The sequence below is a fragment of the Protopterus annectens genome, chromosome 8.part0 (assembly GCF_019279795.1).
Source record: "Protopterus annectens isolate FY-2018-M chromosome 8.part0, PAN1.0, whole genome shotgun sequence".
Taxonomy (NCBI): domain Eukaryota; kingdom Metazoa; phylum Chordata; order Ceratodontiformes; family Protopteridae; genus Protopterus; species Protopterus annectens.
The window spans coordinates 1,658,277,451-1,658,297,250 of NC_056741.1; the positions used below are offsets into that span (position 1 = coordinate 1,658,277,451).

At 34.7% G+C, this 19,800-nt stretch overlaps 1 protein-coding gene across 1 annotated transcript in view; it reads left to right on the forward strand.

Moving 5' to 3' along the window:
- The first annotated feature begins 16,676 nt into the window (after positions 1-16,676).
- The window catches only part of NRGN (neurogranin), a 723,419-nt gene continuing 720,295 nt past the window's right edge, over positions 16,677-19,800 (forward strand). The window contains exon 1 of the mRNA XM_044081179.1: positions 16,677-16,971. Coding sequence (XP_043937114.1) covers positions 16,957-16,971 — 15 coding nt within the window. The 5' untranslated portion in view covers positions 16,677-16,956. The remainder of the gene's footprint in view (positions 16,972-19,800) is intronic.

Sequence of the window (19,800 nt, forward strand, 5' to 3'; positions counted from 1 at the left end):
CATACAAATCCTATTATTCACTGTGCCCACACAATCAAAAAGCATTTCTATATATTAATAAAGAAAAGAAAAGAGAGTAGAAAATAAAAGGGAGTGAGGCAGAAATAAAAAAATGTAAGAGAAAGCTGTAAGAAGTATATACAATGGAATGTTACTTACTGTTTATATTAATAGAGTTAAAATAAAACATATTATTTACTCTTATTTAGTTCTGATTATTATTAGTTAAAGCATAACAGATTATTTACAAACAAGCATAAGCAGTATAATCAAGAAAGTATAATTAGAAATAGCATTTGAAGAACTTATAAAAACTTTTACAATGAATAAATATGTTATTATTCTATTAATGATATTTTCATTACTGTTCACTCCCTGCCCTCCCCCACCCTTTACCCACTACATAATCTAAATAGGATGTCATTGTTTAAACAAAGAAAATAATAAAAGGAGAAGGAAAAAAAAAGGTAAAGATAAAAAAATGTATCAAATTACTAACCTTACTTTTTCAGAAAGAGAAACAAATTGAATCACAGCTTGCCATTAAATCTTCAGGTATTTTGACTGGTTATGAAACAAAACATTTCTTTGCACATAGAGAATAACTTTGATTAAATCTTTTCCAAAATATTTGTGGCTTTCTGGAAATGCAGGAACTATATTCAAAAAGATTAATAATGAACTAAAATGATGAGAGAGAAAAAACATATAACAAATCATTTGTTTTTAGTCTCTTCTTCTTCTCTGAAGTCTTCCACGAAGCTTCAGTTGCCAATCTCTTTAATGAAGAACTAGCCCATTCCATTTCTTCTATTTTATTCAAAATCCTTTTTTCTTTGACAAACAGTAAAGCAGAGTCTAAATCATCGAAAACCTTAGGACCATCAGGAAGGAAGATTTTAAGCTTGGCAGGAAACAGAAGGTATGTTTTAAACTGTGCTTTTTAAGCTCCCTTATTAGTGGCAGATAAACTTTTCTTTTAGCTATTACCATGGAAGAATAGTCATTGTCAAAACGCACAGTTGTCTCATTAATCTTAACAGGAGCTTTAGCCCAAGCAGATTTAAGAACCATCTCTTTATCAAAAGATGATAGAAATCTAACTATAACTGATCTAGGATATTTTTTGTTAGAGTTAGTATTAGCTATAGATCTATGTGCTCTTTCGATACCAAAAGAGAATGCTTCTGTTAAGTCTAAAGTTTTAGGAGCCAAGTTGTTAAAAAAGAAGTAATATTGTTACCTTCAATATTTTCTGGCAGTCCAAAAATCCTAATGTTATTGCGCCTAGATCTATTTTCCAGGTCATCCAGCTTTGTTTGTAAATGTGTATTTTGTTTCAGCAGAAACTCAATGTTGATTTCCTCTTCTTGGATTCTATTTTCCATGTCATTCACAGCTTCTTCTATGCCTGTCATCTGGATCTTCTGTTGTTGCAGGTCTGTATGTAACAGGTCTATTTGTTTTGTAGTTTTTCTATGAAGGTGTCTATTTTAGTATCCATTTTATCCATTTTATCAGTAAGTTGCTGGATTATAATTATCAGAGACTGAAGTTCTTTCTTGATGCTGGAGTCTTGAGAATTTGTCTTACTGGAACTCATTTCAGACTGATAAACTGACAGGAAAATTTCCACAGTGATTTCTGACAGGAATATTGTTAAGATTTCCTTTCTTTTTTAGATATAGTTCAAGAACTATATAAAACAAACGTATTTAGAAAGAAAATTACTTCAAAAATTAATTTTTTAAGTAATTAATTCCTGTCAGTGTAATGAAATTGGTGGAGCTGAAGAAATCTGCTGCTATCCTGTGTTCATCCTTGGCCTCGCCCCCCACTTTTAGCATTTTCTGACTTTAAGCTGGTTTCTATACAGTAGACTGACTTTTTTTCCGGTTGCAGTAGCTTGAGACACACTTCCGTACATAAAAAGCAAAACACCAGTCCTTGGAGATGGCTGTAAAATCCAGTATAAAAATCTTTATTCGACACAAGTGCTATCATGGGTCACCCCACTTCTTCATATGTCTAATACAGTTTAAAAACGTCTCTTGGTTTAAATATATACCCTTTTGGGACACATGATTAAAACCAACCAATACATTGTTCTAGGGTGAACAAGCACTTTCAATTTAAAGCAACATTTCACAATTTAGATATTTTATAAATAGGTCTTCAGAAATATATATATATATATATATATATATATATATATGTGTGTGTGTGTGTGTGTGTGTGTGTGTGTGTGTGTGTGTGTGCGTGTGTGTGTGTGTTTCAGACTTCTAGTTCAGTTAATGGCATGTACCTTGTGGAATGTTGCTTTAAATTGAAAGTGCTTCACACTAGAACAATCCATTTAAAGACATGTTCCATATCATTATTAATAGTGTGTCTAGCCAAATTAATCTAAAAATGTTTTGTTATAGGGAAAACATATGAGAGTATAAGGGCTGATAGAGGACATGGGTTAAATGAATATATACTCCTGCATCCTAAGTTAAAGTCTAGGAAGCTTTTTAGGTAAGATGTGTTGTGGAATTGTTTGTATAACAAATTACTGACTTCTTGTTAAAGGCTTGTATGTGTTTTGGAGAACATAAATGGAAACTGTAAATATGTGCAGATATATTCTGTGCTTGTGATTGTACACTGATATGTTATGCAGTTTTGAATTATAATTTAGATATTTTATAAATAGGTTTTCAGAAGTGTGTATGTATATATATATATATATATATATATATATATATATATATATATATATACACACACACATATATATATATATATATATATATATATATATATACACATATATATATATATATATATATATATATATATATATATATATATATATATATATATATATATATATGTTTCAGACTTATAGTCCAGCATGTACCTTGTGGAATGTTGCTTTAAATTGAAAGTGCTTGTTCACACTAGAACAATGTATTGGTTGGTTTTAATCATGTGTCCCAAGTGGGTGTATATTTAAACCAAGAGCTGTTTTTAAAATGTATTACACATCTGAAGAAGTGGGGTGACCCACAAAAGCGCTTGTGTCGAATAAAAATTTTTATACTGGATGTTACAGCCATCTCCAAGTCCTGATATTTTGCTTTTTATTCTAGATCTGTTTTTTGGAGGACAAGTGAGTTCTAAAGCTTTGATGGCAGTTTTGTGTTTTTACTTCTGATTTGTGTGCTACCTTTGCTTTGGATATTATGGCTGAAGGACAAGATGTTATAGAACTGGTTTATAATCCAGGTGGATTGCAACAAAGTATTATTCAAGTGAATCCTTTGATGAAGGCAATTAATTATGTTTGTAATCCTTGGCTGGACTGTACCATTGATGAAGGCGAGACTAAAACAGTTGCTTTAGATTTGGCTGGTCTTAAAAAGAAGTTGCTAGCTCTAGAAAAAGACTTGCTTAAGTTGAAACGAGCACAATTTGAAAAGTTTCATATGAATGTTTGTCTCCTAGAAGGCCTTGTTCCAAGAGGCCTTAGAATTTTAAAACTGCCTTCTTATGTGAACTGTGACCAGAAGCTACTTGTTGGCAGGCAGAAAGTGAATTTTGCTGCCAGTACCTCTTATATTAAACTGTTGATTTCAGCAGCAGAGAAAGAGATACAGGTGTGCACTCTGTCAGCTGAAACTAAATATGCTGAACTGCTTTCCGTTTTTGAAACTAATCTAGTGGATAAATATTTGCTAGATGTCCTGGACACTATATTAGCTTATGAGCATAAGCTGATCAAACAAAAATTGAGGAAAATAGTCCGAGACCATCGTAATTTTGAATCTGGGCACATTTTTTTCTGGCCCAGGTTCTCAGAAAGTAGAGGTAATTCAAATGAGCCAAGAATGACCTCAGAGCAAGCTTCAGCCCATGATTTACAAGCTGCAACTGTGATTGACAATGAGGGCACACCCACGAGTGATGTCACAGCCGTTACAATGCTGACTGGCATTGAAGACAACACCACTAGTTCAATGGCTACTGTTTCTTCAATAAATTTGCATTTTATAACTTCAAATGGAACAGGAGCTAGACAGAAGACATTTGAAGTCAAAGCAATGGTTCATCAGTCAGCTGAGAAGATGACGCCTTCCAGAGGAACTGACTTGAACACTAAATTCCCTTTAGGGCAATGTCAGCTGTCCTTTCCTTTTTCTGTGAGGGATTTAAACAGGGTGAAAGACCAGCACCCAAGAGGAATGAGCAGAAGTCGACAGAAAAGAAAGACAGACGACCAAATGATGAACCTGGGGAATATAAAGAAGGCCTTCTACAAGAAAGGCTAGTGTGGAATCTTTATGACTATGTTTTAAATGAGAATGAACTCAGTGTTTTACAAAAGGGACTCACATACATTCCCACACGGTACTGTGATTTAACAGATGCTATTTTTGACATTGTGTTTTACTAGAAATGCGATGTTGAAATTGTTACATAATAAAGCTAAAAATGTTATTAATACTAGTGTCAATACTTTTAGGAAACCTAGTGTGTAATGTACCACAGCCAAACCCTTTATTAAATGCTTTTGAGCAACTTTGCATAGATGATTTTTACAAGATAACTGCTGAAAGTTATAACAGGAATAAACATGGATTTAATATATATTGTATTATATTTCTATGTTATGGTTCTTTTCATTCCTGTAAACTGGCCTGTTATCAGATAGCTTGCCAAAGTACATTACACTGTCCTTATCAAAAGTAAAATGAATAGCAGCATGAATAGTTTAATATTAGTACATTTACTTGTTTACTATTACACATACTTGTTTCATGCTCATACTCATGTGTTTAATACACTTATTTTGTGCTATAAGTCCTATTTTACTAGCTTCAGTATACTTGCACAACCAGTATACATTTGATTTTATTTTTGTATAAAAAATAATATTAATCAATATGGGACCCAAAACAGATCCCAAGGAACTCAAGAATTCACAAAGATGTAGGATGGTTGCTCTGGATGGTGACATATTGGAATCTGTTATATAACCAAGACATTATCCATCTAATCGGAAAAAGATTAATGTTGGCTTTAATAAGGCTTTAATATACCACTGTATAAGGAAGTGAATAAAAAGCTTTAGAAAATTTTAAATTAATAAATCCACAAGGAAGGACTAGATAAAACGTTTTAGCAATTTGTTCATAAAACTCAACATATCTTTTAGCAATTTGTTCATAAAACTCAATATGTTAGTCAAAGTCAATTTTCCTTTAATGTACCCTTTAATATAATAATGTAGAACCAGGTTAAAAGCTACACAGTCTGAGTCTGACATTTCTAAGACTTTCTAAAATACATCAAGTCATAGTCTCAATCTGCAGTGGCATAGCTTTCATTTGTATAATGATAACCCACTGAAAGCATATGACCACAGCAGATACCACAGAAAATGTAAATGATTTTTATAAGAAAGCAATCTGTGCAAAATTTGAGAAAGTACCTGCTATGAAAACTAAATAACTATATTAAAAAAACAGCAAAACATTTGGTTCACTTATAAGAATTTAGTTCAAAATCTACTTAAATGTCATGCAATAGCCCTTTCAATATAAACCAGAGTTACTGGAATATTTCTCTGTGAAGCATCACTTTTGTGGACTCCCACATTAAAAGACAAAGGAGAAATGGCAGTTTGAGTTTTAATGTATCTTCTTGTATATGAAAGTGCTCACTTGTTCATTAAAGATTATTGTTTTTACTATATTTGAAGTTCATTTGCTTTATTGGAACCTCAGGCACTTTTGATGCCATTTTCTACAAGTTATACTTATTTTTCTGACACCGTTTGTTTCTCAGTGGTTCCTTCTTGTTTATTACTTTGTAATGAAGTTAAATTCTGTATTTTGTTTTTATTTAGCTTTGTTAACTGGGTAAACACACTAGTACAGAGATCCATTTCAGGCACAGCCTGGGTCCAAAAGGCCATTAACTAAAACATTGTGGTAGACATGAAGGTCCAGTAAGACAAATAAATACCAACAAGGATAGGAGATAGTAAGCATACACAACTGATCAAACAAATATTTAAGACATATAGCAGATGACACTACCAACACAGTAGTAATTTAGTAGTATAATGCTGTTATAAAATATTCTAGCAATAACCCATGACTGGGTGTGGGACTGACACCAATGGTTGGTGTGGTTTGATCATGAAGGTGAAGCTCGAGTGATTAAATTAAGCCATCTGTGGGTAAATTCTGTGATGCCCACATCCAGGAGTGGGTTATTGTTATTATACAAAGACATTATTTAAGAAAAAAATACTTACCTTTCTAAATAATGACCTTGTACACACTGACATTAGTGTTCTTCTGCCAACTCCTGGTAGTGTGGTGCACTAAAGATGCGTAGTGCACATTTGCTAACACTAGAAGCACTGCCAAAGCATGCAAACATTTGTTTATTTTTTAACTACTGAGGAGTTAGTTCCCCTTGTACCTTGTATACAGCGTCATACTATAAAGTTCAGGAAATGCTTCTGCAGAAGTTTTCCTTTGTACCTCTATGCCTACAACATTGAGAGCCATGAGTTTTTTATTTTAAACACACATTATACTGATCGAGGGAGCAGTGAGATAGGGGAGCTATGTTTTTTTAATAGTCAGAGTCTCTGATTAGTGGAGAAATTAAGTGTAGGACTTCTCTTCTTTCTGACTTTTTTTTCTCTTTTTTCTGACTTGCTTTTTGGTAGAAAGAGTTTTTAATTAGCTGCATGGAGAAAGTGAATTTTACTGGGACTTCTTCCTGTTTGGAAGTCTCAATTTACATTTTAAATACTGATTAGTCTTTCCAATCAGTGTGCACATTTTTGAATACGAACAACCTTTTATTGTATAATGCAGAAGAGTTGTAATTTTAAAGAGCTTGAGTAGTATAGACAGGGATAACAGACATGTTGATGGCTTGATAACACAATATTCTAAATAATCAGAAATGGAAGGCAAAGATTAATGTAAAAATGAAAAGGAACAGAGGATAAAGGATCAGAAAAAAGAAGTGTAAGAATGGTGAGAAGTCTTTAGTAGGTGGACAGAGTGTTAATGATAAGAGCAGGAGGGACATAGGAAAGGAAATAGAACAAGAAAAATAAGAAATGCATGCACTGTAGATTAGCAACAGGGCTAACGTGGGACTGACAATTTGTAAATGTGGGGCTGTAGATTAGCAACGGGGTAACATGTAGCACTGACAACTTGTAAATGTGGAGCTATAAGATTAGCAACAGGGGTAATGTGGGAATGACAATTTGTAAATGTGGAGGTTGTAGATTAGCAACAAGGGTAACATATGGGAATGAATTTGTAAATGTGGGGGCTGTAGATCACCACAGGGGTAAAATGTTGGACTGACAATTTGTAAATATGGAAGCTGTAGATTAGCAAAAGGGGTAAACGTGTGGGACTGACAATTTATAAATGTGAGGGCTGTAGATCTGCAAAAGAGGTAACATGTGGGACTGACAATTTTTAAATGTAGGGCAGTAGATTAGCAACAGGGGTAACATGTCAGACTGACAATTTGGAAATTTAAGGGCTCTAGATTAGTAACAGGCATAACATGTGGGACTGATAATTTGTAACTATGGGGGATATAGATTTGTAACAGGGGTAACATGTGGGACTAACAGTTTTTAAATGTGGGGCTGTAGATTAGCAAAAGGGGTAAACGTGTGGGACTGACAATTTATAAATGTGAGGGCTATAGATCAGCAAAAGAGGTAATGTGTGGGACTGACAATTTGTAAATGTAGGGCTGTAGATTAGTAATAGGGGTAACATGTGGGAATGACAATTTACAAATGCCATTCTGGCCTGAATTGCAACCTAATTTCAAATTGCAATAATTCTCTAATGATTTAAGATATTCTTGTGAAAATTTCAGGACATGAACCCTTTATAGTGTTTCTCTTGTTTGTTTTGCACAGCCAAACAGTTTTAGAGAAAGTAAAGAACAGAATCTCAAAAATGTGCATCCCTGTCAGAGCATGTAAAGTTTACTATAACATATAAATGGACAGAACATGTTACTTTTTCCTAGAAAGGAATACTATTTTTGGTGCTCATATCACAAGAGCACACCAATTAAGTGACTCAGATAAATACTGAGTTTGTCAGCTTGAAAGAAATGCAACTATTAGGTATCTGCATTAGCATCAACTCCCTTGTCCCATTTTGTACATGCATTTTGTGAGAAGAATGGTAAAACTAGAGCATATAAGTAGCTACTTAAGCCACAGGTGGTTCCTAGAAATAAAAGACTATTTCTCTATAAACGTATGATGTTTTATACAAATTTTGCAGAATAATATTTCATGACTGTCAGCTACAAAGTTCACTTAATTGCGTCTTCCAGCTGTAAAGACTCATACACAGCTGTATCATCTTGTAATATGATTTAATACACATATGGGGGGGCATAAGTCCAGTATTGAGGATAAATACATAGGAATTAACATCTAATGTACTGTCAACTTCATAAAGACATATTTTAGACAATTACTGCATTCAGCTTACTGATCAGAAGTTCAGATTTGAAGAAATTAAAAACGCAGAATTTAACCACAGCATCTGCAATGCAAGCATAATACAAATGTACACCTGTCACAGAAGATACCCTTCTATATCACTATTGCAGTATTTTTCATAGAAGAGATGTCCTGCCAAAGGCAGCCCAATACTCGGCTAGTATGAAAAAGCTTAAAAAGATCTTGTATGTGCCATACATTGCATTTATACTCTCTGCACATAATGTAAGGCATAAAAGGGATGTACAGATGTAATTATCTTGAACTTCTTTTGCCGCCAGTTCAAACACCATTTTTGCCAGTTGGTCTGAATAAGTTGTTGCTGTATTGAATATTTAGCAACACCAGATAAGTGTCCCGTTGGGGTTGTTGTTTTTTTTTTTTTTTCACTTTTCTTGGTTTTGTATTTTATTTTTCTACCTAGATTAAATGTCATCTAAAGCAAAATGTCAGTGTGGGAGGCAGATTCCCCATAAGGATCATCAGGAACAGTGTCTTATTTGTCTGGGTGCTTCCTACAACCATACCTTTTGTAGTATCTGTCAGGCATTTCTGCCTAAGATGCTCAGAAGCTGTTTGTTCTCCTGGGCCATTTATCTTAAAAAATCAATGGGTTAAACAGGTAGTCCAGGGTACCATGGCAGAATCATTTAACCTCGTGATACTCCTGCTAGGTAAAAATATGAACAAGAAGTCTTGGCTGGATTCTTTATCTGTCCAGCCTGCATCGAAGCTGCTTGTTCTCCCGGGCCACTTGTCTTGAAAAATCAATGGGTTAAACAGGTATCCCAGGGTACCATGGCAGAATCATTTAATCACGAGATACTCCTGCTAGGTAAAAACATGGCCAATAAGTCTTAGCTGGATTCTTTATCTGTCCAGCCTCCATTGGATATCATTATAGCTCTGCAGGTTATTCAGCATCCACATCAGATTCCTCTGCCACAACCCTGCTGTGTGAGGCTAAGGTCATTTTGTAATTCATTTTTTTTTTTTTTTTATGATAGAGTGGGAGTTGCTGGACCTGTGGTTTTTCATATCAGCAGAGAGAGAATAATTGGGGTTCTGGATAGGTGAGCTGAGAGACTGTTAACGTTTCACTAAAGTGACACTGCTGAAATACTTCAGCTTTTTGGCCTCTATTGATCATAAGTGCTACCTTTGTCATGTAACTACAAGATGACCTTGGGTATACGTTTGCTCTGGACTTATGAATTTATGAATAAAAATGCCCCTAAGAGTTGACTCAGTTGTTCGGGATTTGGAAACTTATATAGACAGTTACCTAACTTTTGACCAGCATACTTCTATTGTTGTAAGATAGTCCATTATTGCATAACTTATAAACAAAGGGATTATGTCTAGATCTAAGGTTGTCGTTGCCCCCCTTTAATCAGTCCTTATTAGGACAGTCATTGAATTGAATGCCCTGTTTGGCATGTATCTGTTCAGACACATACAACAACTGGAACTCCACAAATATACCTTACTAAAAGATACAAGGCATAAACAACATATCCTATATAGACCAACTCAAACCCAGTCACTATACTCGATATCCTACAGACTGCTAATTAATGACCTGTATTTGTCATATAAGGCATCAGCTCATCAGCAAGTGAAATAGTATCAGAAATACTCAATCTAGGGATCTAAACCTCTTCTGCATGGGTCCCCTCAAATTATCTATGGTATGATCCCAGTTATTCTCATTAGGGGTAATTTATTTATTTATTTATTTTACATTTGTTTACTGGGAAAATCCGACTGGGCAGATTCATTTTCAGCAGATGCCCAGGGAGAAAAGCTCCACATACTTAAAATTACATAATCAGGTAAAGTAGCAAACATAGCTGAAACAGTTACAAAAACATAATAAGATACATAATGGTAAGATTTTGTGTTACATAGTAAAAAACATATTAGTTCAGAACTTTACAAGCTTAGGAATACAGATTAATTATGTTACATAAGCATCCAGTTACAGTAGTACATTTGAACAATAACTATAGTGACTGACAATCCTAGATAATGTATAATTATCATCCATGGGATGGGTAAGGCCAATCTATAACCAAATAGGATAGTTTATTTTGAGCAGAAAAAGGGAAACTTGTTAGGCTTAAAATGGCCCACAAGAGTAGCTAGCCTAGTACCTATGAACCTATAAACGATAGCTAGATCAGAGTGCATGCTTTTCTTTTGCAGTGAAGTACAAAACAGTTGATTTTCATGGTGTTGACTTGCTAGAAAATAGAAATAGCCTTTGTTTCCTTTGAACTTATCCAAAACAAGTCTTTAGTCCTTCATGGAATGCTCTATATCTGACTTTGCCCATATGATGATCTTCTTTTCCTGCCCACACATACACTATGCATATGCTGGCCAGTTTCTTATCAGGCATGTCAATATTTGTTTTTAAATTTCTACTCCATAATTCAACAGGGCCACCACCATTAACTCCGTGCTGACAGCAATAATGCCTTGACTACAACCAAGACATCACAAGATTGACTAGTTAGCCAATGAGTGAAGGAGCTGGTAAGGAATTCAGAGTGACTGATATCAGTTCACACATTGTGAGGAAGGGAAAAAGCAGCCTTGTCTTCTAAAGTGCTGGCACTTTATAACAAAATATTACAGTGACATGCAGCACAGGGGCAATGGACATGCACTCGATTTAAAGAAGTTGCATTCACAAAGTAGATGCACATTTACAGAAACATGTACAGGCACAGCAGAGAGAATAGTAGGCACGTATTTTGGAAGTGTGAACCCCAGCCAAAAGGGAGGTTACAAGCCATTAAAGAAAAAAAAAAATCACCGGAGGGCTGTCTAGATGACAGCCTTGCCAGTTACTTATTTATTTAACATTTGCTGACCAGGAAAGTCCAACTAGGACAGAGCCTATTTTCAGTGGAGGCCTGGGGAGAAATGCTCCAGATGTGTCATTGGAATTATCATCTCTCACTTCTGTTAATGAGATAATGAATGACCATTGATCGGCTCTCACCTCTGTAAGTAAAATAATGAATGGCTCTCTCCTGGGGTGGTGGTGGTGCAGCGGTTAGCATTCTCGCCTCACAGCAGTAGGTTCTCCAGTTTGATTCTTGGCTGGGATGCCTTCTGTGTGGAGTATGCATGTCCTCCCTGGAGTCACATGGGTTTTCTCTGAGTGCTCCAGTCTCCTCCCACATTCCAAAGACATGCAGTAGGTGGATTGGACACTCTAAACTGGTCATAGGTGAGAGTGTGTGCACGAGTGAGTGGTGTGAATGAATTACCACATACAGAGGTGTAAACCTTGGCTCGAGATGATTGTCACTGTGGAAGTAATGCCCCGACCCCATGTGCCAAATGGGAAAAGGGTTGAGGTTGGATGGACCTCTGTAAGTAAAAGAATGAGTGACCATTTATTGGCTCTCACCTCTGTAAGTAAAATAATAAATGACCATTTATCAGTTCTGACCTCTGTAAGTAAAATAATAAATGGCCATTTATCAGTTCTCACCTTTGTAAGTAAAATAATCAATGACCATTTATCGGTTCTCATCTCTGTAAGTAAAATAATAAATGACCATTTATCGGTTCTCACCTCTGTAAGTAAAATAATAAATTATCATTTATCGGTTCTCACCTCTGTAAGTAAAATAATGAATGACCATTTATTGGCTCTCACCTCTGTAAGTAAAATAATAAATGACCATTTATCGGTCCTCACCTCTGTAAGTAAAATAATGAGTGACCACTTATCGGTTCTCACCTTTGTAAGTAAAATAATGAATGACCATTTATTGGCTCTCACCTCTGTAAATAAAATAATAAATGACCATTTATCGGTTCTCACCTCTGTAAGTAAAATAATAAATTACCATTTATTGTCTCTCACCTCTGTAAGTAAAATAATAAATGACCATTTATCGGTTCTCACCTCTGTAAGTAAAATAATAAATGACCATTTATTGGTTCTCACCTCTGTAAATAAAATAATAAATGACCATTTATTGGTTCTCACCTCTGTAAGTAAAATAATGAATGACCATTTATCGGTTCTCACCTCTGTAAGTAAAATAATAAATGACCATTTATTGGCTCTCACCTCTGTAAATAAAATAATAAATGACCATTTATCGGTTCTCACCTCTGTAAGTAAAATAATAAATGACCATTTATCGGGTCTCACCTCTGTAAGTAAAATAATAAATTATCATTTATCGGTTCTCACCTCTGTAAGTAAAATAATGAATGACCATTTATTGGCTCTCACCTCTGTAAGTAAAATAATAAATGACCATTTATTGGTCCTCACCTCTGTAAGTAAAATAATGAGTGACCATTTATCGGTTCTCACCTTTGTAAGTAAAATAATGAATGACCATTTATCGGTTCTCACCTCTGTAAGTAAAATAATAAATGACCATTTATCGGTTCTCACCTCTGTAAGTAAAATAATAAATGACCATTTATCGGTTCTCACCTCTGTAAGTAAAATAATGAATGACCATTTATTGGCACTCATCTCTGTAAGTAAAATAATAAATTACCATTTATCGATTCTCACCTCTGTAAGTAAAATAATAAATTACCATTTATCGGTTCTCACTTCTGTAAGTAAAATAATGAATGACCATTTATTGGCTCTCACCTCTGTAAGTAAAATAATAAATGACCATTTATCGGTTCTCACATTTGTAAGTAAAATAATGAATGATCATTTATCGGTTCTCACCTCTGTAAGTAAAATAATAAATGACCATTTATCGGTTCTCACCTCCGTAAGTAAAATAATAAATTACCATTTATCGGTTCTCAACTCTGTAAGTAAAATAATGAATGACCATTTATTGGCTCTCACCTCTGTAAGTAAAATAATAAATGACCATTTATCGGTCCTCACCTCTGTAAGTAAAATAATGAGTGCCCATTTATCAGTTCTCACCTCTGTACGTAAAATAATAAATGACCATTATCATGCTGGTGAGAGTTTGATGATCATCAGCCAAGAAGGATAAAGAGCACCCAAGAAAGAAACAAAGTCATTTCCTTCTGACCAATCTTAAGCTTGCTATTTAAAAATTATTTCTTCTAGCATGGCTCTGTAAATTGGACAGATTAAATTGCATGTACACTAGCTGCTTTTGGACTTTTACTTGTTGTGTCTAGTCATGTTTAAAGTTTACTGAATCTGCATTTCTATCACTTTTTCTTTACTTCCCCAGTTTTAATCTTATGTTTTCCATTTCTTCTTCTACCCTTAATTTTAGTCAGTAGCATGACTAACTTTTTTTGTTGTCGTTTTAAATGCCTTTATTAAAAAATCGTTTTAAGACATAAGCACACATATCTTGAAAGTTTAATCTGTTCAATCTTTAAGTTTCTGTGGCCCTCAGCACTGGACAGTACTTCAATGACTATTTTCTATAATTTTTTTTAAATCTTTTATAAGTTTTTTGGTGATCAGCTACTCCCAGGAGCTCTCCTAATCAAGCATATCTACCAAACATGACTGATCTACCCAGTACTAATCCCATCCCCTATTCTGAGCTGGTGAGGCATTTGAGGCTTCACGGGGAGCGTCATACTGCTGCTGCTGGACTGTTTTTCCTTTAGGAAATCCCACCTTTTCTGCACAATTAAATTGTCCCAGTGATTTTAAGGCACATAATCCCTGCCTCAATGTGTGAGTCATTCAGATTACTGCTCCACACCATGTGCATTCATTCCCAGTTTCCACTGAGGGTGGCCTGTGATGATACACTCCTGCTTGCATATCCTCCCCCCAGGATGGGGATGCCTACTCACTGTCCTTGCTAGGCTAATCAACTTCAGGTAGTCTGGGCCATAGTTATTTTTTTCCACTAACTCACTAGTGCAGGGAATTTTATTAAAATCTTCTAAGTTATTAGGATTTTTCAGATCACCTATAAACCTATAAACAAATACTTTTCTTCATCATGAAGTAACTAGCTTTGTTGCTTCCTGAATTAGGTATCTGTCTACTCACCTAAACATACATGCATAAACATGTGCAACAGTATATACACACATATATAACTATATAGATAGATAGCTAGATACAGTTACAATTAGGAAGAGTGAAAAATTGAGCAAATGCTTTTTCATGCTGTAAAAAAAGTGAATGCTCATGTGAGTGAACATTTTTCCTAATGGAGTTTCTGACAGCAGTTTTTTTGAATGGGACAGCGGTACAGCGAGGTAAGAGAATTTGCCCTTGCCCTGCTGTTGTGCAATCTCAGAGTTAATATGTGTAATTAGCAAGGGTACTTGCTAATGTTTTTTTTTTTTTTTTTTGCGTGTTCGCTCTAGAGAGATTGCTGACCTTTGCTCATATGAGTGTTCACTGTTTTATGAGACACTCATATATGTAGATGGATCTACTTCACAATGCCGAAATTTCAGAATGTCAACAACCATATGGCCAACACCATATGACCGACATCCGAAATCTCGACATTGTAAGTAGACCATGTAAAAGGAAAATAAAATTTCCTTTCAACTACTAGTGAGGGGCTATGCTCCCCTGCACCCCCCACACCCCTCCGTAACTTTAATATACCAACTCCGAGATCGCACTACAGTGCAGGAATGGAAATCTTTCCATTCCGCACTATAGTGAGATGCTGGTTCCGCATTGTCGGCTTTCCGAATGTCGATCATATGGTGTCGGCCATATGGTTGTTGGCATTCTGGAGTGTCGGCAATGTCAGGTAGACCCATATCTATATCTATATATATATATATATATATATATATATATATATATATATATATATATATATATATATATATATATATATATATATATATATATATATATTTATCATGCTGACATAAATTTCACAAAATCCCCCCAACACTGCTTTATCTATCTATCTATCTATCTATCTATCTATCTATCTATCTATCTATCTATCTATCTATCTATCTGTCCCACATTTAGGTCTTATATTGTCAATGTTCATAAGTGCAGATGCATTTTCTTGAAATGTATTATTTATTTTCACTTAGAATGCTTATCTTTTTAGCTTACTTTTCAGTATGTCTCAGAGCTAGGCATTCAGAGCATTGTCATAAAATACTTAAATTCCTTAAAATGAACTTCATCCAGGTAAAGTATGCCTCATACAAGAATACAAGAAAGAACTAAGTCTAAGAAAGAAAATTATTAGTAACAGTGAAATCAGAAATGTAACCCCTGTACATTACCCTTAATTAGACTAATATAGCAGAGTTATGTAACATGTACCCATTATTTGCTAATGCAAAAATTCTGAGTCTCCATTGTCAATTATTAATATTTCTAAGAGCATTCTGAATTTCAGAACTTTGATTCCATAGTTGCCACAGACACCAGTAACAAAATACCTTTTTTCACAGAAGTATCTCTACATTGTTATTTTATTCACAGTGGCAGTACTAAAGTAGTTTTTAATGATAATGTTTAAATAGTTGCCACAGACATCAGTAACAAAATACCTTTTTTCACAGAAGTATCTCTACATTGTTATTTTATTCACAGTGGCAGTACTAAAGTAGTTTTTAATGATAATGTTTAAATAGACTGTAACGGTTCTGAAAGTAATGAATTCCTGATTATGCATGCTTTGGGATTTGCACTGTTATCTGTGTCACATCTAAAGGAGTTAAGCAAAAGTGCAGTCATCTGTTATCTTGTGAAATTTATGTCAGCTTGATGTATGTATGTATGTGTGTATATATATATATATATATATATATATATATATATATATATATATATATATTTGTATATCTATATATCTATCTATGTATCTATCTATATCTACATATCTATATATGTATATGTTTAGGTGGGTATAGCTATACATATACATACTAATAGAGAGTCATGAAAATGATAGAAAGCTTGACAGTGATAATTTAAAAAAAGGTGGCGGAGACAAGAGCACAAAAGTCAACTGTCATTCAGGAAGTATTTTCGGGAATTTTAATATAATCCCTATTTGGGTAAAGAGCTGGAATCAGGCTTGGGTAGTTAGCTTGCTTAGTGGAGAGGATTTCCAAGTGTTTAGCCTTCATATGAGCTGTTTAAAGGCTGCAAAGAACAGACCAATGTAAGCACCTAGAGAACCTGCTTCACTGACAGATACAATACAGCTTGGGAGAGAGAGAGAGAGAGAGAGAGAGAGAGAGAGAGAGAGAGAGAGTGCAGTGAGAGTAAAAAAGAGAGAGAGTTCAGTCCTAAAGGAAGACAGAAGGAGGCTGAGAAGAGACGGCTGAAGCTCATTCAGAGTATTACACAGAGAAAGAGATTCTTGCTTCCAGATCTGTTTGAGGCTCATTACTGAAGATTCTAGTAGGCACTAGACATATTTATTACTATTTATAGGATGGACTGCTACAATGTAAGTAAAATCTTTGCTGTTTTTTTTGTTTTGTTTTGTTTTTTCAAGAATTAAGCAGACTTCTAAATACTGACAAAACATAACTAGGTTTGGAACTGACAGCTGTTACACTGCTGTTTGCTATCAAATGCATTTAGTCTGAAAGAAAGAAATGTAGTATTTTTATTGCAAATTCAAATAATTTCTGCTAAAGACATTTGCTGTCTTTCAGAAGTGTTTCTATCAATTTACAGCTCCCAACTCCTAGAGTGGCATTGCTATTTTTGGATTCACTATGCAAAGCACTTTTCAAACCTTCCTTGTTTAAAATACTATAAGCCTCATGGGAGATATAATGTGCTCATCCTTTATTTTTTAATGTAGTACATGTGTTAATATAAGCTTCCTAGATGTATAAATTTGATAGATACAAGCACGTTACATGTCACGAGTGTGACAGTACTGAGCCGGCTGGAAACTGCACTGCCAGCAGTGACTCCAGAGTATAGTACCAGTGGGAAGTAAATCACCAGCATCTACACAATGAAGGATACTTTATTACAAATAATAAAATAAGTATTATATTTCCTTGATCCAGTCAGAAGAAAAAAGTTAGAAACTCAGACCTTTCAAGCAGGCTGCAAAGTATCTTCATTACCATGTTATACTTTCCTCTTGAGGGACACACTTCCTTTACAGAAAGCAACAAATTTATTCTGATAACTAATTATTATTAATGTTTTATGTTATATTTTGTCTAACAGATGGCATGCTATTTATTATGGTGTTTCTCCAAGGCAGTAGCAGGGTTATCTTTAGAAACTTATTTATTGATGCGTTACATGCATTTTTATCATCAGTAATACATTTTGCCCAGAAAAAAATGAAAGGAAATGAGTGGAAAGAAATGCAAATGTATTTTATCTTGTTGTTAAATGTATATAAGCATTTAGGAGAACAATACAATTTATGGGAGGTACATGAAACCTGAATTACTTCATCTTTATGCCTTTTATAATAAGTTTTATCATATCAGCGTTCCTTTCCCATCCTTTCCTTTTCTGGAAAGTTGGGGTTTTAATTGGTAAATGCTTTTGTTTTGTTTTTGTTTTTTTCTGTTTCACTAGAATAGGTGGACTCTAATTTTCTGAATTAAAAAAATTCTTAAAGAAATACATGTGTTTATCTGTCTCTCTGTGGACATTCTCCAGCAATGGTTCAAGAGGTCTTTTTTAATATATTGTTTAACAAACATCACTCCTTCAGTATAACAACCCTCATTATTGATGAACTATAATGTCAGTTAAAGTTGTTCTCTTATTTGCTGGTGGGAACAAGTCTAAACATGATAGACATCTGAAATTCTTACACCAATATTCAATTGTATTATCTTTTGGACCTCTAATAAGAGTTGCAGGGACTGACCAATGACAATTTAATTTTCATTTCATTTGCTATACTTGGATGTCTTTAGTTATGTTTTTAACCAAAATATCTGTTACAGTCTTTCTCATAAATTTGACAAGTGTGCAAAAATAAAAAAAAACTGTTTGGAAATATGCTTCTACTAACGGGATGACATTTCACTGAACAAGCATACATACCATAGTGTTTAATCACAAGTATCAGCACCCCTATCACAAAAGGTAGTTGAAACTCACTGCTGTAATGAGGTTTCATTGTTCTTATTGGGAGAGGTCATGCTTCATGTACCTCTCATGTTACTACACACTATACTAGTTACAGCTGCTAAGACAGAGTTTGTTACATATTCTAAACTGTGAAATACCGTTACATGCAAAGGTCAACCTTTTCTTTTTGAAGGGCACTTTTTGTACAAACACTGTCACACAAACACAATTCCCAAAAGAAGTTTGCCTGTTGCCAGTATTCATCTGGTAACACATGATGTGAACAGAGGTTTTAGTAATCAGATCACATGTCCTGTTTGTATGGATTAATTTGCTGCTAGCTAACCATACGTCAAGGCTTATTTCATCTCAAAGTCTTGTTACAGTTCATCTGGAGATATAGATGCAATTAATGGTAAGGTGAAGGATCAGCAGAGCTGTGACAGACAGATTAATTTTAAAGTCATGGCATTGTCTTTAGTCAGTCAGTAATGTTTATGACTAATGGTTCTGGATACTAATGATGACTATTAATTATGTCCAAGCAGCCCCCACTAACTCTTGAGAATATTGTTTTGCCAGGTATGTTACATTCTGTATAATTAGCTGTGTATTTCATGGGGTGACTGCTACAAATGTTCATATGGAGCATGATTTTACATGTTTTGTATCATTTTTCTACTCATTGCTTGCGGACCATCAGTAATCCCAAGTTGCAGAGTCGTCATAGTTATAAGAGATTGTGTGATTACGGTCTTACCCCTGCCACCTACTGGCTGATGTGAGCACTTTGTGCCCTCCCCTTGGATGCATATGTGCTCCCACACATATGCCTACATGGGCTTCTGCCACTGGCTTAGATTCCTATATCCATGTCCCCCATTTCTAAGTTTACTGATGTCATGCAAACCTCAGCTTGGATGGGAGAAGACAAACTTTAGTCTCACCCTCCTCTTTCTGTGTTCTAGCCATGAGTCAAACTTGTATCATCTGGGCTTTATTCCTTTGCATGCAGGACAAGATTTTACTTTTTTAATACATTGACAAATTAATATAATTAGCTTTGCAAAACAGCATTCACAGTGAGATGATTTTCAAGTTAGTATTTTTAAATTCAAAACGAAAGCTTTAGGTAGCATGCACACAGCCATTTACTTTATTGCTGTTTCCAGATAAAATCACCAAAGAGGACATAAAATAACATTTGTACCAATTTGCA